This window comes from Carassius auratus, chromosome 4, assembly GCF_003368295.1.
Source record: "Carassius auratus strain Wakin chromosome 4, ASM336829v1, whole genome shotgun sequence".
NCBI lineage: Eukaryota > Metazoa > Chordata > Actinopteri > Cypriniformes > Cyprinidae > Carassius > Carassius auratus.
The window spans coordinates 24,593,346-24,614,333 of NC_039246.1; the positions used below are offsets into that span (position 1 = coordinate 24,593,346).

General features: G+C 35.9%; 1 protein-coding gene across 10 annotated transcripts in view; it reads left to right on the plus strand.

The window, feature by feature from the left end:
• LOC113063483 (ATP-binding cassette sub-family C member 9-like) overlaps positions 1–20,988 on the plus strand; it is a 36,487-nt gene that overhangs the window by 8,591 nt on the left and 6,908 nt on the right. For 6 of the 10 annotated variants that reach the window (XM_026233924.1, XM_026233932.1, XM_026233952.1 and 3 more), the window contains 26 exons: positions 410–565; positions 646–780; positions 866–1,028; positions 1,221–1,261; positions 1,342–1,484; positions 1,579–1,693; positions 4,628–4,729; positions 6,129–6,201; positions 7,430–7,535; positions 9,163–9,201; positions 9,434–9,469; positions 11,682–11,783; positions 13,099–13,183; positions 13,351–13,431; positions 14,590–14,727; positions 14,857–14,982; positions 15,446–15,545; positions 15,629–15,906; positions 16,000–16,151; positions 16,237–16,306; positions 16,510–16,667; positions 17,275–17,367; positions 17,791–17,893; positions 18,898–18,999; positions 19,094–19,214; positions 20,076–20,206. In XM_026233924.1, the coding sequence (XP_026089709.1) occupies positions 410–565; positions 646–780; positions 866–1,028; positions 1,221–1,261; positions 1,342–1,484; positions 1,579–1,693; positions 4,628–4,729; positions 6,129–6,201; positions 7,430–7,535; positions 9,163–9,201; positions 9,434–9,469; positions 11,682–11,783; positions 13,099–13,183; positions 13,351–13,431; positions 14,590–14,727; positions 14,857–14,982; positions 15,446–15,545; positions 15,629–15,906; positions 16,000–16,151; positions 16,237–16,306; positions 16,510–16,667; positions 17,275–17,367; positions 17,791–17,893; positions 18,898–18,999; positions 19,094–19,214; positions 20,076–20,206 (2,949 nt within the window). The remainder of the gene's footprint in view (positions 1–409; positions 566–645; positions 781–865; positions 1,029–1,220; positions 1,262–1,341; positions 1,485–1,578; positions 1,694–4,627; positions 4,730–6,128; positions 6,202–7,429; positions 7,536–9,162; positions 9,202–9,433; positions 9,470–11,681; positions 11,784–13,098; positions 13,184–13,350; positions 13,432–14,589; positions 14,728–14,856; positions 14,983–15,445; positions 15,546–15,628; positions 15,907–15,999; positions 16,152–16,236; positions 16,307–16,509; positions 16,668–17,274; positions 17,368–17,790; positions 17,894–18,897; positions 19,000–19,093; positions 19,215–20,075; positions 20,207–20,988) is intronic. The other 4 variants (XM_026233973.1, XM_026233958.1, XM_026233965.1 and 1 more) reach the window with 2 other exon arrangements.

Consider the following 20,988-nt stretch of genomic DNA (forward strand, 5'->3'; position numbering starts at 1 on the left):
TTCATTGAAATGAAGCTGAAAAGAGTATAAACATCAACAGACTAGAGGTTCTAAAAAAACTACAACTATTATTAAATAAAGCTAAATATAAATATTTATTACAACAAAAAGTAATAAAAATGACAAAATTACTAGAACTAATTCTTTTAATAAATATACAAATAATTAGTTAATTATTCAATTATATTAAAAATAACATAATGTTATATAAATATTACCACAATAAAAGTGTTGACAAATATACTATTCTATTATATTCAGTCTGTTCTGTTATCTGTGATATTGCATTGTATTCTAGTCTAGTCTTTTCTGCTGTATACAAGAACTAAAATCAAAGTCAGCATTAAAGTGTTTTTTTGTTGTTGTTGTTGTTGTTGTTGTTATTCATGTGTTGGTTCTCATCCTTAAGGCTATGATCTACAATAAAATTCTGCGTCTCTCCACGTCAAACATGTCCATGGGAGAGATGACCCTCGGCCAGATCAACAATCTCGTTGCCATAGAAACCAATCAGCTCATGTGGTTTCTCTTCTTATGCCCAAACCTGTGGGCCATGCCAGTTCAGGTATATCATAGCTTCTGCATTTGTGAAAACATTAAATCAGTTGTGCACATATGCAAAACATAACTTTTTTCTGTACATAGATCATTATGGGAGTGATCCTGCTGTATTATTTGTTGGGTAACAGTGCGCTGATTGGGGCCGGTGTCATTTTGCTGCTGGCCCCGGTTCAGTACCTCATCGCTACCAAGTTGGCAGACACACAGAAGAGCACGCTGGTGAGCTTTACTTACACCTTCGTGCACGTGCATGCTGTCAACACACTACCAAGTTCATGTTAGAGACTTCAAAATATTTTCTCAGGACTACTCGACAGACCGTCTTAAAAAGACTACAGAGATCCTAAAAGGAATAAAGCTGCTGAAGCTCTACGCATGGGAGAACATCTTCTGTGACCGTGTAGAAGAAACCAGAGGAAAAGAGCTCACCAGTCTCAAGACTTTTGCTCTCTACACATCAATGTCTAGTATGAGAGGCTCCTCCCTCTATCATATGCCCCACCCACATACATAACCACCTCCCACCTTAAAAAACTACTCTGCCCTCAATAAATATTCTCATTTGTTAAACTTTCAGAATCAGGGTTGTTTGGTTCTAATAGTTTGTTACGTTTTCGCATCTTTTTGAAAATACCTGCTGGCTCTTTTTATCTCCACAGTATTTTTGAATGCCGCCATCCCTATTGCTGCAGTGTTGGCGGTAAGAGATGCATCATGCCAGTTTTAATCACTTCTATTTTATCCACCATGTAGACCGTAGTACTCTTCTTGTTCTTGTAGACCTTTGTCACACATGCCTATATTGAAGAGGTTAGGCTCAGTCCAGACAAGGCGTTTGCATCTTTGGCTCTATTCCACATCCTGGTCACTCCACTATTCCTGTTATCCACAGTTGTCAGGTTTGCCGTCAAGGCCCTTGTCAGGTATGTGGCTTAATCATACAAGCAATCAGATTCAACATTACTTCATAAAATTGCCTTTCCTGGAAGAATCTGATCATCTGGTTGATGTCTGCAGTGTACAGAAGCTCAGCGAGTTCCTACAAAGTGATGAGATTGGAGATGACAGCTGGAGAAACGGAGAAATGCCCATGTCTCCTGAGGTCTGCAAAAAATACAAATACCAAGAGAATGTGAGTGCTCACATACAAATTTGAACCTTAAATGTGTTGTCACATTTACAGTCGCTTATTAAATTTTCTGGGGCAAAATCCAGTCATTTTAACAAGGATCGACAAAATTGGGAATTTCGCGTTAGGGTCAAAGGTTTCCATGCAGATTTCTCAACAGGTTCAAGTTGGTTACTCAAATTTGCTGTGTTGACCAACAGAAAGCTGCTTGGTTTTAAAGCAACTTGCTTTATTGCTACAATATTGACAATGGACCTATTATGCCCACAAAATTACTCTGTGACTGCAACTTAAGACATTTCTCAATACTATTCCAAGCCTTAATGTTCAGCAGAGCTCCTTTTAGAGGAACTGTTGCTGATCTTATATAGACTATTTGGATGATGTTGGACACCTAAACTAGTTGGGATGTCATGTGATAATCTAATTTCAATATTAGATTCAATATTTTTTTTAAAAATGCATTCTGTAATATATTTGGCGTCAGAGCAGCTTTTTATGAAGTTTAAAAATGGATATAATGTTCTTGGATCAGTTTTAGGGGAGAAATATTATATGTTGATTAACTGGGACTTTTCTTGCCCTGTAACTGAACAAGAGAAACAAATTAATATTATAAACAAATTACAGTAAATATATTATTTCACTGGAAATTCAGTAAAAAAAATAAAATAAATAAAAATACCAAACATGGAGAACATAATAAGTGGCCATTAATTTAATTTACAAATTTGTACATTTTTTGAGGAAGATATGAGGGCTGAATGGCCATGCGAAACTGTAGAAGGGCTCTTAGTGTTTTTTAGAAGGTTGCTAACTTTTTTTGTGGGAATTTTTTCCACACATTATATTTTCTGCCATGTTAAAATCAAAAAAGGTAATAGTCAAATTCTCCTCAACAAGCCAGACAATTAAAAAAAAGAATTTGACATTTAATAACACAATTTAACAGTTTAACATATTTAGCAACTCGAGTCAATTGCGGCATGAAATATTATCAAAACTCTTGTATTTGTGACTGTGAAGTGTCTCGGGGATTCTAATTGACATAAACTTGACGTCATAACACTCTACATGACCTCCGATAACATCAAACATGAGACTCCACGCGGTCATGTCTCTAGAGATAACTATCCCATGTTTAGGGGACAGAAATGGGAGCTGGTCATTCCTGAGCCAGCATAGCTGAGATCTCTTAAACGTGTTAAAGAGAAGCTCTCTCTTTAGTCAGTCCATGGGCCCTCAGCTGTTCTCTGACAGAGGCACAAATATATGATAGGACTAAAGCTGCACATCCCCAGAGAGGAGCAGAGCTGGAGCAAAGGGTGAGAAAAGGGAGGGAATGAGAAAGTGGGGTTAAGGGTGGAAATGTACACTGTGACAGGAAGAAGGGGGTTCCAGGAGAGGAAATAGTGTTAAGCTTGGAAAATCACATGGCTAGATGCAAGCGGGAACTCATGTTCCGTTTTTTAGGACCTGACAGCAGCTTTTGAGTGCCATGTGATGTTTTGCTGATCCAAATTTCTATCATGTTTTTTAAAACCCATGTGCTGTTGTTTTTCACTGGAACACATAAGTAGAAATGTGAGCCGCTCCATCTTTTTGAGTCGTTTTGACATAGAAAACACATTTTGAGTTGTATGCTTTATTATTATTTATACGTTTCTACTCCACCCCAGCCTCATGATATAATAATTGAAATACGGGGTGTGATAAAATTATTTTTTTTAAGTCCAAATGGAATCAAATTGACTTGATTTAATTTACTAGCGCGCATTGCTAGTCTTGATGCAAACAATTAATCCGTGCAAGTTAATCTGCTGAAAATATCTTTTATCAAAATAATCTTTAATCAAAATCTGGACATTTATATCCGCTCTGAAATGTCATTCCTTTTCTGATGACGTCAGTTTGACGGCTTGGGCAGAATATCCTTAAACACACCCCTCCAACTGTTACCGTAGATTGTACTGAGTGAGCGACAGAGAGGAGGAACGCAAACATAAAACCATGCCCTCTTGTCAATATTCCGATGTCACTACACTGAAATAAAGTCGGCAGCAACTTCCGGTTCACGCGAACTTTAAGAAATTGGAAAAGATTCCAAGCAATTTTGAGGATTTTTACAAATATTGACTAATTATTAAAAACGTACAAATATTATTAAATGCTTTAAAAAGAAAATATAATAATTAAACATTTATTATATTTCTATTACAGTGCATATATTGAACAATATATTTAAAATTTTAGAAATATGTTTTATTGTAGCAATATAAGTTTCTGCCAATGTGCCACACCATATATTACATTTTAAAATATTAAACAAATATAAAATATTATAAAATGAAAATATAAAAATATATTTGTTATTAATGAATTATTTACAGTATTTTCTTTTTAATTAAATTTATTTCAGTGCATGTATTTACAGTTTTAGCTATATACATTTCTGGCAATGTCACACCACATATTAAATAATAAATTATTAAATATTATAAATATATTAAATATAAAATGGATATCAATATATAGTTATTATTATATCACAGTGCATATATTTAACAACCTATTTACATAATTAACAATATATTTACATATTTACATTTATGATTTATTATAGTGATACATTTATCCTTCACATCACATTAAAGCATTATTTATTGATTGAATATTATAATAAAATTGACAAGTTGGTACCTTGTTTTATTAAAGATAAAACATGAAACTGTCTTTTTTTTCTGTCATGTTTATCTTCAAACTGCCCCTTTTGATTAAAAATTATATGGCATGCACAAATATTAGAAGAATCTTTTCCAAACAGCGACAGTTTGTAGTGATCTGGACAACTAAAAGGATGATTAAAAACAGCATTTGAAAGTTGAATTATTTCTTTTAATTGTGTCTTAATCTCTCTGTTTGTCTTTATAATTTTAGACGAAGGCGATCAACAGGAAGGGCCGTTATCGTATGGATAACTACGAGCAGCCCATGCGCAGGCAGCTGCGGCCCACAGAGACCGAAGATGTCGCCGTAGAGGTCAGACATCTCTATCCTCAGCAGAGACACTGATTCTCGGGTGTTTCTCGCTCACAGAGCATGTGCTAAAGTTCATTAAGACAACTCAGGATCTGCATGTTCTCATCCAGATGCCAGTAACCTTTAAGTCATGGCTAATAAGTTGTTTTACTCCTGCTGTGCTGGAAGAAGTGTTCGAAGCCCATTTCTTAACACACACGGATGCTTTTTTTCCCCTTTTTTTTTTGAGCATGTTCATTCCTTTCTCAGCTTTTTTCAAACTCGCCATATGGGGTTTGTGATAGTTTCTCAGACATGGTGGTTTGGGTTCAGCTTCCCTCCGAGTGCAGTTTGGGATTCTCACGAGAAGAAAAACTGGGACTAAAAATCAGAAGGACATTCATTTCATGTGTTTATTTTTTTGGTTTCGCCTCTGTCTCTCGGTCCCCCGAGGGTCCACTTCCTTCGCCATCCCTCGAGACTGGGGTTGGAAATCGTAAATAATGTGCAATGATTCAACTGATTCAGCTTAATCATTCACATTCCTTAATGATTCCATTAATAATTCTTTCTGTAACTTAAACAGGGTCCCACTTTATATTAAGTGGCCTTAACTACTATGGACTTAACATTTAAATTAATCATTTGGTGCAGTGTACTTATTGTGTACATGCATGTTTTTACATTGTACTTTAAAATACCTGCATGTAATTACATCTGTGATTAATTTCTGTATATTTATAATTACACTGTTGACCCATCCTTTACACCTAACCCATCTTTAAACCTACCCAAACGTCCAACCCTGTCCATAATCGTACCCTTTTCCCACCTCAATAGCAGCAAAAGTGTTTTGCAATACAATATGAACACAGTAGGTACACTGTACACTTTATTTTAAATGCAACAGGTTCTGGAAAACAAAAGTCTTATCTAATGAGTTTATAGTGGCTGAACACATAAACACACACGTCCTCATGGACTTTCCCACAGTGACATCCGCTCACTTTTGTTATGAATATGGCCTAATCTATTCTGACATTTACACTCGTTCACTTCAGTCATTCTCAACCATTACTCCCAGTTTACCCTCTCTCTCTCTCTCTCTCTCTCTCTCTCTCTCTCTCTCTCTCCCTGCTCTGGTTCTCACAGATGTTTTTGATTGTTCAGCGTTCTCCCTTTTCCCAGTATTCTGTTCTGGCCTACTGTACTGCTCTGATGGATGGGAGTATTATCATTATTGTAAATAAACATTTAGAAAATAGATTTCAGAATGCATCCAGAATTTGTAAGCGTGACAGAAGAAGATTGTACGAGCAAAGATGAAAAGATCATATCACGTGCATTCTGCTCTGTGCTGGTTTGTTTCCATTTCTAACCCATATGTTTTTTTGTTTGTATTGGTGAATGTGTCATTCAGGTGAACGATGGCTTCTTCACATGGGGAAGCAACTTGTCCACGCTATCGGACATCAACATCCGAATCCCTACAGGTACACTCTAATAGCTACTAATTTTCTCTTAGAGAAACAATGACTCCTTATAATAATAATAATAATAATAAGTACATAATAATATGTTTCTATAATATATAATAAATAGTCTTAGATGAAGACAGCTTGCTATTTATTTAATTATAATAAATAATATATAAATGTTGTAAATTAATGCATATACTCTTAGATACCTTAGAGTCCTTGTCAATTGTTTCTTTATGTATTTATTTAATGAATTATTTATTATAAATAATCTGTAACTATAATAAATAAAACAAATAACTATATATATATTGTCAATAATATTATAAAGTTTTTGGTTGCACTTTATTTTACAGTACGTGTACTAACATGTACTTATAGTGTACTTACAGTGTATTTATCTAAGAAAGTTCTGGTAACACAAGGTAACTACATGGGGTAGGGTTAGGTTTAGGGGTAGGTTCAGGTTTAGTACCTAGTTATTACATAGTTATTGTAATTACTATAATAAGTACACAATATGTACATGAGGAACGGGACTGTAAAATAAAGTGCTACCAAGTTTTTATCTGTCATACTTAAAGTTTAAGTATACAGAACTAACAAATATTGCTACAAGTGTGATTGCATCATATAATAATTGCTGTTAGTGTTCATCGTCTGGTTGACTACACATTGTATACATTTTTATGCACATAAACAGACAGTCACCACTGATAAGCGACTACAAAATATTGTAGAAACTTTATTTTCTGTAAAGTTTCTTTGCAATGATTTGCATCGTAAAAAGCGATATACAAATACACTTGAATTGAATAGAAGTGAACTAATTATAGTTATATATTATTAAATATATTATACAGAGTATTTATATTATCACTTTCTTATTAATCTACAATACAGGAAGGGGATCATCATCTCAATGAAGATCAAAATGTAATATAAATGGTTAATGTTTATTTTCAAATAGATGTTAAACATAAAAAAATCATATAAAAATCAATCAAAACGCTGAAAATATGAATTCCTAATAGTTATTGTGTTGGCTCAGGTTTACTGTTCTGGTTTAGTGGTTTGACAGCCTCATTAAATCAGTGAGCTGAGCACTAACTAACTAGCTTTTGCCAATTTAACAGATGAGCAATCTACCACTGACACTGAACATCACTAAAACCTGTGTGTAGGGGCAAAACCTGTTCATATATAAAACTGAGATTACCCTTCACCTTGTTTCCCTCTTCAGGTCAGCTGACCATGATTGTGGGCCAGGTGGGTTGTGGGAAATCATCCCTGTTATTGGCCATGCTGGGGGAGATGCAAACCATCAGTGGCAAAGTCTACTGGAGCAAGTGAGAATTTACACATTTGCATAGTTACTGTCAAAAATATTGTGATGTTTATGAACATTTATGGAGCTTGTGATTTGTATTAAAACTCAAAGGGACCAAAACTCCCCCCTGTTGTCTCTTGCCCCCTAAAGCAGTTGAATGTTTGCGATAATGTAGCAGAAAACAGGGGAGTACATCTGCATGCCAGATCCATCAGATGCTAATCAAAGTTTTCATCTGTACAAACACACATGCACATAAATAGCCCTATGTCCGATGCATCCGCTGTTATTATGATGTATGTACCACTGTGTGCATACACAGATGTGTGTGAGGGCCGTCTTACTCTTTGCGTTTGTGCGTGTGTGTGTATGTATGTGTCTTACTCCATTCATTACTCTTTCCACTGCTCTCTGATTTCTTCTGTCCTCTTCCCCCACATGTCATTCTGTCATCTGTGTTATCAGCACACAAGGGAAATGCTTTTCTTTCTGTGGATCTCTCCATCTCTCTGCTGGAGATGGTCTCTGATTAGCATTTGGAAGCAAAGCCAAGCAGATCTGTATGTTTTCATAATTCATTGATTATAGAAAGTCTTAAGTCCTTAAAAAGGTATATACAGTGGCTCCAACACAGTATTTTCTTAAGTCACATTTAAAAATGTTAATTACATTAGATGAATAAATACTATACCGTCTAAATGCTTTGTCATTTGTTGCCTTTTTTGAGAATTTACATTTTTAGAGCCTTTCCTTTTTTTTCTTTTTTCGGCAGCCACATGATGACTCCAGTTAATTAGTTTTAGTTCTAAAACACAGATACAAAACAATCAGATTTTATTAAATTCAAATCTATTGTGAAATCTATTTTGCTATTGTTCTCAAGACAGAAAATACATATAGAAAATACTGAATCAGAATCTTGGACATTTGGTTTATTAATTTAATATAATATGTAAACACTCTTGGTTTCTGTTAACAACACATTTGAAAACATGCTTGTTTACTTTATCATAAATATTATTATAATATGGTTTTCTTTAATACTTTATTGTCTAATGCAATTGCATACAAACATTTTTAAATGTGCCTTAAAGATAACTTTAAACTCTTTATAATTTAATTCAAAATGGTTTTAAATTAAATCCCATATAATTGTTTTTTTTTTTAATGTACATACAATGAAAGTGGACCCAGTGTAGCTTTGGTCCCCACTGAGTCAATGGCATTGACTTTCATTGCATTGACAGAAACCACTGACTGTCCAAATACTTTAATTGTAATTAATGAGGAAATCAAATTTTAGACCATTTGTAATACTTAATTAAATTGTGTTTTGATACAAATTCAGTCTCAGTTCTGGCAGGACTGTCTTTGCGAACAGCTCAATGAATGTTTAAGGCGTTTTCCAGTTTCAAGTTCTATAATGACAATGACATTACTCTCCAGCTAAAATATAACGCTTGTACATTACTACACTAGTATTTGGAGCACAATTATATCTCAAATTATCACTCTTCACCTCACAAGGAGAGTATGCCAGTGTTATTACAGAACGGCACGCATCCTGAAGCACTCACTAACTCTGGTCATGTGTGTGTGTGTGTGTGTTTCTTTGTGCCCTCTTCCCAAATGGTGTGCTCAATCAGACTGCCTGATTATGAGATACTCTTCGATGGGAGCATAAGGTATTTCACCGGGGCTCTTCACATGCTTACATGTTACACAGCCACATAATGACCTCTATAAAGCAACACTGAGGACATTTTGTAATATGTAGCGAATGGCCAAATGGATTTTAGCTAGTCAACTTTAAATTTAGATTATCTATTATGATTCCAGCAAGGTTATTCACTTTCTGTCAGCTAACTAGATATTATGTTCTGGCTGATAACAACTTTTAATGTACCTGACTTGCAGCGGGCACGATACATGCCTGTCTCATGAAGAACAGAGGTACACGTTTGTGAACCCTTTCAGCAGATGTGCCATAACCCCCACATGCATTCATTTACCAATACATTTATCCTTTTACATTTATGTGGCCTCAATATAACGGGTGTTTTTTTTTTGTTGTTGTTGTTGTTGTTTTTCATTTGAGATGTGCAGTGAAAAGTGTGTGAAAATGCCGGGAGTCTTCACCTCTCTTGGACATAATGGGGTTTTCTTGTACAGTTACTGATTACGACCGATATTTGGTTTAGTTACAGCCAGACCCCTCCATTGGAAAGTGAAACAGATCTGTTTTGTCTAACAACAGAAGGCCATTCTCATTATCATCAGGTTTATTTTTTGGTTTTGTAGCCATTAAATATGTGCGATTTCAGCGCCTCTAGTGGTTGCTGAGTGTAATTTAAAAAAATGAATGCTACCAAACAGGTTTGGAAACTCATGCCTTTGACTGGGCCAACATTGAAAGAGTACATTTTTGCCAAATTTAACATAGAAATTATTTACTTTCATGAAAGGGCAGGAGGAAATGTCGTAAACAAACACATCAGCTCTCACAGTGAAGGGCTCCCTGCATTTCTTTAATCTGTAGTTTTAATCTACAAATCCGATTCCAAAAAAGTTGGGACACTTTACAAATTGTGAATAAAACAAAATGCAATGATGTGGAAGTTTCAAATTTCAATATTTTATCCAGAATACAACATAGATGACAAATTACATGTTTAAACTGAGAAAATGTATCATTTTTAGGGAAAAACAAGTTGATTTCAAATTTCATGGCATCAACACATCTCAAAAAAGTTGGGACAAGGCCATGTTTACCACTGTGTGGCATCCCCTCTCTTCTTTTTATAACAGTCTGCAAATGTCTGGGGACTGAGAAGACAAGCTGCTCAAGTTTAGCAATAGGAATGTTGTCCCATTCTTGTCTAATACAGGCTTCTAGTTGCTCAACTGTCTTAGGTCTTCTTTGTTGCATCTTCCTCTTTATGATGCGGCAAATGTTTTCTATGGGTGAAAGATCTGGACTACAGGCTGGACATTTCAGTATCCGGGTCCTTCTTCTACGCAGCCACGATGTTGTAATTGATGCAGTATGTGGTCTGGCATCATCATGTTGGAAAATGCAAGGTCTTCCCTGAAAGAGACGACGTCTGGATGGGAGCATATGTTGTTCTAGAACTTGGATATACCTTTCAGCATTGATGGTGCCTTTCCAGATGTGTAAGCTGCCCATGCCACATGAACTCATGCAACCCCAAACAATCAGAGATGCAGGCTTCTGAACTGAGTGCTGATAACAACTTGGGTTGTCCCTGTCCTCTTTAGTCCGGATGACATGGCTGTTTCAACATCCCAGTTTTCCAAAAAGAACTCAAAATTATGATTCGTCTGACCACAAAACAGTTTTCCACTTTGCCACAGTCCATTTTAAATGAGCCTTGGCACAGAGAAAACGCCTGCGCTTCTGCATCATGTTTAGATATGGTGTCTTTTTGACCTATAGAGTTTAGCCAGCAACGGCGAATGGCACGGTGGATTGTCTTCACCGACAATGTTTTCTGGAAGTATTCCCATGTTGTTATTTCCATTACAGTAGCATTCCTGTATGTAATGCAGTGCCGTCTAAGGGCCCAAAGATCATGGGCTTCCAGTATGGTTTTCGGGCCTTGACCTTTACGAACAGAGATTGTTCCAGATTGTCTGAATCTTTGGATGATATTATGCACAGTAGATGCTGATAACTTCAAACTCTTTGCAATTTTTCTCTGAGAAACTCCTTTCTGATCCTGCGCCACTGTTTTTCGCTGCAGCATTGGGGGAATAGGTGATCCTCTGCCCATCTTGACTTCTGAGAGACACTGCCACTCTGAGAGGCTCTTTTTATACCTAATCGTGTTCCCAATTGACCTAATAAGTTGCAAATTGGTCCTCCAGCTGTTCTTCAACACTTTCAACATTTGATGTGTTATCTATATTCTATTATGATTAAAATATAAGTTGTAAATTATTCCATTCCTTTTTTACTCTCAATTTGTACAGTGTCCCAACTTTTTTGGAATCGGGTTTGTAATCATTAACAAGGATATTTTACCTTCATTTCATATCAGAACCATTGGTGTTTGCTGTGTTGGTAAGCGGAGTGTGTTTTTACACATTTCAAGGTTATCAGTTGTTTCTTTCTTTCTCTGTTTCTCATCCTGTCCTGGCTCAGTAAAAACAGGTACTCTGTGGCCTATGCAGCGCAGAAGTCATGGCTGCTGAATGCAACTGTAGAGGAAAACATCACGTTTGGAAGTCCTTTCAATAAACAGAGGTGAGGTTAAAAAGATCTTCGTGAGAAAATGGTATTATTTTAGACCTCTTTGTTTATCAATTTAATTTGTCAAATTCCGTCATCTGTCGACAAAAAGTCAATATTGACCCAATTTACCTTCTTAAGACATAAATCCTCAAATGGTAGGTTCTACCAAAAATTACAATTCTGGCATTAATAACTCACCCTCATGTCTTTCTAAACATGAAAGACCTTTCGTTAATCTTCAGAACACAAATTTAGGTATTTTTGATAAAATCTGAAAGCTCTCTGACCCTCCATAGACAGCAGAACAGTATACTCCTGGTCTTATTGGGAATGATTCACTGGTGCGAATTATTTTCAAAATTGTTACCTCCAAAATTGTGCTCCTAATCAATAATAAAAATAATACCTTTCAATTTTGTTGAAATTACATCATTTAGGGTGGGATATTAGTTTTCGTTGTTTGCATCAGTCATTTCCTTAAATTATGTTCTAATGCTATGATAACTGTTTTGAATAAAATGGATGAAATAAAAAAAAATCTCAGAAACAAACATGGAAAAAGAATACTTCAGAGTCATTATATTAATGACATTATATTAAAACAGGATCTTTATTTATTACATTATTTTATGTTGTAACTTGAATTTATTCATAATATAATCAACAATATATCAAACCTGACATTAGTAAGTTTCTTAAAGCACGTTCCTGCATTGTGAACATTTTTTTACAATGCATCTTTAATCAAAATAATAACTTTAAATTATGACACTTAGCTCATATGAGGTAATGTTGTTGTTGTTTTGAAATAGAATATATGTTTTAGGTTGTGCATGACACAACATTCAGTTTACATTCTCTTAACCTTTTTGCATAGTTTGCACCGTTTTGCATAATGTTGCATAACTTTTTTAGAATTCTGTTACTGAAAAGGTTGCTTTTTAGCAACCAATCAATTCTCAATAGATAAAATGAAGGCATATTCCATATTTGAATGTCTCTTTTTACTTGAAATGTGTTATATTTAGGAAATAAAATTGGTTATGACTGGAGATTACATTGACTTTAAGGCCAAAAGGTGCTGTGAACTTACCATTACGGATTGTAGCTTCAACACCACTTTGATTTTAAATCAGTCAGCACTTATACTGATTTATTGAAGTTTAATGGGTCATTTTTAAAAGCATTCAAAGCTCAACTATAATAAAACTCACTGTGGAAACTCTGGGTCATGACATTTTGCTCCCTCGAGAGCTCATGTTCAAGATAAAAGTTAAGTTTTTGAGGAAACGTTTTTATGTTTTTGAACTCTGAATTTGTCGGACAGATACAAAGAGGTGATTGATGCCTGCTCGCTTCAACCAGATATAGACCTCCTTCCTTTTGGAGACCAGACTGAAATCGGAGAACGGGTAAGACAGGGCTGTGCACTGTATCTGGGCTTGAGACCAGCTCTCTGACCTCAGCTGCTGTGAAACTAATTAAATAAAGAGACTGTTATTGAGACTACCATGACTTTGACGTTATGTCATCAGAATCAAAAGTGTTTAATTGGTGTTTGTGTGTTGTACTCCTGCAGGGTATTAACCTCAGCGGTGGTCAGCGACAACGGATCTGTGTGGCCAGAGCTCTGTATCAAAACACCAACATTGTTTTCCTGGTAGGACCAACTTTTCCAACACAGATAACTTCATGATAGTTTCTTACCTCCACCCTCTACGAGTGATGTACCTGTATTATGAATGACCACAGTTTTAATTTTATTTAAGAGGTCTTCCCAGAGGAGGTTTCTGAACTGATGCATGATAGCATGGTAAATTGTGGTAGTGATAGCAGAAAAACACAATGATGTGTAAGGGTTGTTATTGGATTACTGTACATAACTACACACCCTTCTGGATAGGATCATGAATTCACCTCATTCTTTGGAGTGATGCTATGTCTCACATCCTAGAAAGTCAACGGGGTTGTTGTGGTGTCTTTTCGGGTCAGTCGAGAAGTGATTTAAGCACATTTATAGTACATTTCGATTGAAATATTTACTCTCTACATTTGAACAGTTTTCTGAATGAAAGGGTAATTTCTTTTGCATTTACATACTTAAAAATAAAGGTTCTTTTTTGGCATCCATGGTTCCACAAAGAACCTTTAACATCCATTGTACAAAAAAAGGGTTTGGAAAGGTACTTTATTTGTTACAAATATTATTCTTTAGATGTTCTTTAAGCCCCATTCACGCCAAAAATAATAACGATAATAGCATTCACACCAGCGAACTATATCATCTTTTTTCTAAGCGCATGCACATCTGCTGCTTTAAATTCTCTATGTCATTATAGAAGGAATGATTCTGATTGGATGTCACTTTTTGTATCATTCATCGGCTGGCAAAAAAACGTTCTGAAAGTTATTCCAATGATATTGTTTCTTTCTGCCTTTATAATTATAGTTGTGGTGTGGACTCTGCTACACTTTAATATAGTGAACGATTTTTAGAACCATATCTTATATTCTTATCTTTAAAGTTATCGTCCTTGGTGTGAATGGGCCTCTACACTACGAAAAAAAATGGTTCTTTTAAGAATGACTGAAAGGTTCTTTGGGGAAACCAAAATGTAGCTTTATGGCATCTCTTTGAAAATCTTTTGAAACCTTTATTTTTAAGAGTGTAATGAAGCAAACATTAAGCAAAGCTAATTTAAAACATGACATTATCATGTCTAGATAAGACTTTATTGAAACTTAAGTTTCTTTATTTATTGATTGCGAGTAGATATTGAAGTAGAGTCAACCTAGTTTTGGGGTTTGTTACCTTTAGGATGACCCGTTCTCTGCCCTGGACATCCACCTCAGTGATCATCTGATGCAGGAGGGGATACTGAAGTTCCTTCAGGATGACAAACGGACAGTGGTCTTGGTCACTCATAAACTGCAGTACCTCATCCATGCTGACTGGGTAACTACTGGAGTTTCTTTGCTGACTAAAGATCTAGACCATTTTGAGGCTGGTTCTTCATAAAACTTTGATAAATAACTTGAAAGTAATCAAAAACAAATGACTTCAAAGTTTGTCTTAATTTGGTAGATAATAGCCATGAAGGACGGTTCAGTGCTGAGAGAGGGGACATTAAAGGACATCCAGACACATGATGTGGAACTGTATGAACACTGGAAGACCCTGATGAACAGACAAGACCAGGAGCTTGAAAAGGTCCTTCTGCTTTAAAAACCAGCGCATCTATACAGTTTTTAAAACGGCATGCATGATACACTTACCGAATTTGTGAATGGTTACAGAGAATAAATCTTACAATAAATGACTGGGGATCACATACTACCAGAAGTCATTCTGAACACTGCAAACTCATGCAGAAACATTTGCCTTTTGCAAGGAGATGCATGGCAAATAATAAAAACACATTTTGTATCATTTGACTAGATAGAATCATAGTCTGATGCTAAATAAGTATCCGTGCCCATTATATGTCAACTCAAGCAGCCCAAAATCCACAAACTGGCTTTGAATTTTGGCAACTATCATTCACTTATCAAAACTGCAAATAGGTGCAAAAGTTGTGTAATGTATTTCAGCCTTAAAACAAAGAATGTCAAAAATGAACACTAAACAGTTTTGAAGAAGCATGTGAAAAACTGTTTTTGATTCTATGTTTTAGGAGACTGAAATGGAGAGTCAGACCACTCTGGAGAGGAAAACTTTGAGGAGAGCGTTCTATTCCAGAGAGGCGAAGAACCACGTTGACGATGAGGATGAAGGTAATAGTTCATCAGCATTTCAGGACAACCTTTACTTTTTTAACTTGTAAAAACATCTTGGACACCTTTTTACTGTTCCATAGAGGAGGAGGTGGAAGAGGAAGACGATGACAACATGTCCACCACCACCAGCCGACGTTCTAAAATCCAATGGAAGATGTGCTGTCGTTACCTTTCCTCAGGTGGCTTTCTCATGGTCTTCCTGATGGTGTCGTCCAAGCTGGCCAAGCACTCAGTTATGGTGGCCATCGACTATTGCCTCGCAGATTGGACGTCCCTAAAACGGCATAACCAAAGCCTCAATGATTCGTTTGTCAATTCAACCAATTACACACAGAATGATGACACACAGATCGCTCAGGTGACACGTCACTGCTGTTTCCTCTTTTAAATGTTGTCTTTCATATTCTACATTATAGTTATACTGAAATTGTGCTTTTTGGGTGTTTGACAGCATCGCTCCTATGTGCCAGTGTTTATTATCCTGTGTGGAGCAGCGATAGCACTTTGTCTCATCACTTCCTTAACAGTGGAGTTTCTAGGAGTGGCTGCAGCTACAAACCTACATCACAACCTCCTCAACAAGATCATTCACGCTCCCATCAGGTACTTAACACATTATAAACCCTACTGCCATCGACTGATATCGACAGGAACATCATTATAAAACGTCCTTTTATATCATTGTAAGATTCTTTGATGTCACCCCGCTTGGACAAATCCTGAACCGTTTCTCAGCGGACACCAATATCATCGATCAGGTGAGAGAAAGAGAGACAGAAAGAGATCTGTTCGATTCAAGTGTCAAGTACGTCTCTTTCATGTTAAGCCCACTGAGATGAGCAGCCTTGGTTTTCCACACAAACATGAGACCTCAGTGCTGCAGTAGTCAACATTATCACATTAATGAGATGAAGAATGTGGCATATGCATGCTAATGTGCATCTTTTTTCTTTCTCCACAGCACATTCCCCCGACACTAGAGTCTCTTACTCGCTCCACTCTACTCTGTCTCTCAGCAATTGGGGTCATTGCTTTCGTCACCCCTACCTTCCTAATCGCACTGGTGCCCCTTGCTGTGGCTTTCTACTTTATTCAGAAGTACTTCCGGGTTGCTTCCAAGTAAGTAGTTCTCCTAACGTGATTCAGTCATGGTTTTCAAAAATGTTCTTTATTCAAGACTTTGTATAGGATCAACTTAACTGAATTGAGTAAGCATAGCTTAATGTATACAAATCATAATAACTTGACTGAATTAAGTTAATGTTTTTTTTTTACTTCATGTTTAATCAAAATGTGATAACTTGATCTTCTGGTGAAAATGACAGACTTTCCTCTGCTGATGTACGCTGGACTTGCCCAATCATTTAATTTTCTTAAACCGAACCTTTCTTAAATTTGATTTTTGAGCACAATTCCCACTCCACATTTGTTTTCACACGCAGATGTTTGCCACAAGAATAGGTCTATTAAGTCAAGCCACTTTTATTTTTATACTGCTTTAAACAATACAGATTGATAAACAGGAAACAGCAGAATCAATTATGGAAACTCAACTATTGATTCTACTCTAAAGCAGCTCTAAAAGACGATAGTATAATTTCACTACTAATAATGCTCCTTTAAAGTCAGCATCAGATCAATTAAAGTTAACTATGATTATTAGAATGACATTTTTCCAGAACCAGTCTAAGAGCTATTGCCTTTTGCTGTTCTTTGTCTCCAACAGAGATTTGCAAGATCTGGATGACTCTACTCAGCTGCCTCTTCTTTGTCATTTCTCAGAGACTGCAGAGGGCCTCACCACCATTCGAGCATTCAGGTCAGTAAACTGAGGGTTTTCCGAAAACACATGGTTGTCTGAATAAACCACACTTTCTCTCTCTGTGTTCTTCTAGACTGGATGCAGAACTAAGTAGTTGCATATTGAAAACAGAATTAAATGCGTTTTTGTGATGCAAAACCAATTGTGTACAATATCAGCCATGCAGAGGTGATGCAGTCTTAGTGGCTCCACGCCATTTCTTATAAACACATTGTGCTTATTCACGCATCCTTGACTTAAAGTAATCCAACAATAAACATTAAGAGATTGAGATTTCATCTCCTTTGTTAAGTCTCCAGAGTGTTTACGTGAATCAATTGAACACTCTTATTCGTCACAGCTGTGTTAGCTCTAGTCAGTCATGGATCTGTATCACATTGTAAATGGTTTTGACACAAGGTAAAAGATCTCTGTTTCCAGGCATGAGGCTCGCTTTAAACAGCGGATGTTGGAGCTAACTGACACCAACAACACAGCCTACCTGTTTCTCTCTGCTGCCAACCGGTGGCTGGAGGTCAGAACTGTAAGTCAAGTTGAGTTTTTACTGTAGTATAGGTTGTAAAGAAACCATCTCCAACCGACTTTCAAACACAACGTTAATATAAAGAATGTAGTGTATGTAATGTTTAAAATTACAGTCTTGCTGATTAATTTATCATCATTATTTAATTAAATAAATAATATTGACTAGCTGGTTTTCCATCAAAAGTCGCGAATTTAACTTACGTGCAAAATTGGAATTAAACATTTGCGTGTAAACACTGTTTCCATCAAAGTGGTCAAACAAAACAAAAAAAATGCTAATTCCTGATAAACAGGCACTAAATATCACTAAGAAAATTAGTTTTCGCTTTTGCATATGAATTTTTACAATCCCATTTGTACACTTTTGTTTGATATTCTGAGATTCGCTCCATTAAAGGTTAAGTTTAGAGTTGGAGCTAAACCTAAATTGTATGTTTTTGTATGAATCATATCCTACACATCTGTACAAAAACGCCAAATCATAAAATAGACAAACCACTGAGAGCATCATGAAAGTTTGTTTAATGTAGAAAGACCAACACAGTCTCATAACTATTTTACTTTTTGGCAAATTACTGGCTAATTCATATAAATTCGAACGATGCAATTTGTAAGTTTTTGTAAAATATGTTTACGCCCAACTGAGGGTTAATTTTAGGGGTGGAGCTTTATGGGTTTTAGTAATTTTTATATGATTGTGTTGTAAAAAATTCATTCAGATGTACTGCATTAAAGCACTAAAATACTTATATTTTCTCATGAGATGTAGAATAGAGATACTTTTTAAAATTGTAATTCATTAATATTTATTAATAATTAACTTTTTATCTAAAGAACGAAACGTACAAAGGAATTGTAGTATCAAAATACATACTTTCAAATACTTTACTGTTGTGGTATCAAAGTACAGAGGATTATAGCATTTAATTACAGTAATTATCAACTACTAAAACTTTGGTATCTTAAAATCTGTATATAATAACATTTGTATTTTCCTCTGAGGATTATCTGGGTGCTGTGATTGTCCTCACTGCAGCAGTGGCAGCGATCTGGTCCACATCTGAATCTGGACTGGTTGGACTTGGTCTAACATATGCCCTCACTGTGAGTTATTCATTTAAACACAGCTTTATTGAATTTCTAGTGGCCATCTGTGATTTAAAAGCACTTAGAAGTCCTCAACATGCTTTGTGTTAAGGTGACAAACTACCTGAACTGGGTGGTGAGGAATCTGGCAGACCTGGAGGTCCAGATGGCTGCGGTAAAGAAGGTCAACAGCTTCCTCAGCACAGAATCTGAGAACTATGAGGGATCCATGGGTAATAAATCCTTTCCTGACACTATAAGTATTGTTTCTAATGATTATCCAGAGTACTATTTAGACTCTTTATCCCTACTAGATTAAACCCCGTATTTCTAGCTTCCAAAGCACTGCTACATGTGCATTTTCTCACATTTTAGTGCATTAGGAACACAATGACACAATCCACTGAGAGCATCATGAAAGGGCGTTAAGTACGTAGAGTCTAAACACTTACCTCTAGAGACCAAGCAGGAATGAGCTGAGAAAAAGGAACATTTTTAGCAATAGCCTTTTAGCGCCGCTGTTAGACTTAGACGATAGCTTATTCCCTCTCAGTGACTTAATGGAAAACTGGCCTGGACAGCAGTACGTATGAGTCTAAACTTTGACATTTGGACACCATATATAGCTGTGTTAATTGCAGCTTGTTAAAGTGCTCACTTGGAGTGTTCTGAGTTATTTGTTGCCATTGATGTATCAGTGTTATGTCTACTTTATTCTCTCCTCAGATAAGTCATGTGTGGCGGCACTTAATCCACTGACTGTGCAGAAAGGAAAATTCTGTAGTTAACCATTCTGTAAACTAAATTATACCCATAAACATGCTTTAAATGTTAAAGGTGCAGTACGTTTTTACACTTAAAACGTTTTTGTGTCTAAAGAAATTAAGAATGTGCACTCACATGAAATTATGCCACAATCAGTGGCCCAGAAAAGTTATTTTATTCCACATGAATGTGGTACCCTCATGATGGCGTGATTATGAGATCACATCAGCAGTCGGATATGTCAGTTTTGCTATATTTTATCTCGTAACAGTTAAAACATTGAATATATTAAATGGCAATCTAAATAATTGTTTTCACTTTGATTTCAGATGTCTCACAGGTACCGGAAGACTGGCCACAGCATGGAGAGATAAAGATCCATGATCTGTGTGTTCGTTATGACTCCAATCTCAAACCCGTCCTTAAACAAGTCAATGCACACATCAACCCTGGGCAAAAGGTAAAAAAAATAATAATAATTTACTTTGCATCTTTTTTTTCTTATCCAATGTTTTTCTCAATTTGAAAGTAATTAATTGATTAATGTTGTATGAATAGGCAAGGATGGTGAATCAGCTATTCAAGATGCGTTTGCTAAGCAATAAATCAGAGTTGTTATTGTTAACTAAAACTATTAAAAATGGTTTTCGATAATTGAAATTGGAGCTAAATTAAAAAAAAATACATTACATTTTTAATGTCAGTTTTAATTAAAATTTAGATGAAAATTGGAAATGTTGTGTTGGCAACTAAAATAAATGTTTAACTACTTGACCTAAACTGCTAGGGCTGTCAAATTGATTAATCATGATTTAATACTTCCAAAACGAAACTTTGTGTTTACATGATATAAATAAACAATATTATTACTCTCAGTCTGTCTCATGTATGTTGTCCTAGACGTCACAACCTCCAGCCAAAGCTGACAATGATTATTTAGTAGTCCTGATAGCGATCGACCTGTTGTAGCACATAACACTCACTTGCGGTTTTGTCACTGTAGCGTTTATTTTCTCATCACTGCACTGCGAAACCACAGTTAATCTCTGCCTGGATATCAACTCCACATTGAAGCAAAACCTACGCAATCTGCAGCTCCGTCATAAGCTTTTATCTTTATTAGTCTAACTTCTACGACAGCACAGATGGCTTCTTGTAGTAGCATGGTAACTGTAACTGTCTGCACTAGTTTGTGTAATTTAGGAGAGCAGCCCTGAGCGTGTTTATACAAAAGCAATCTGA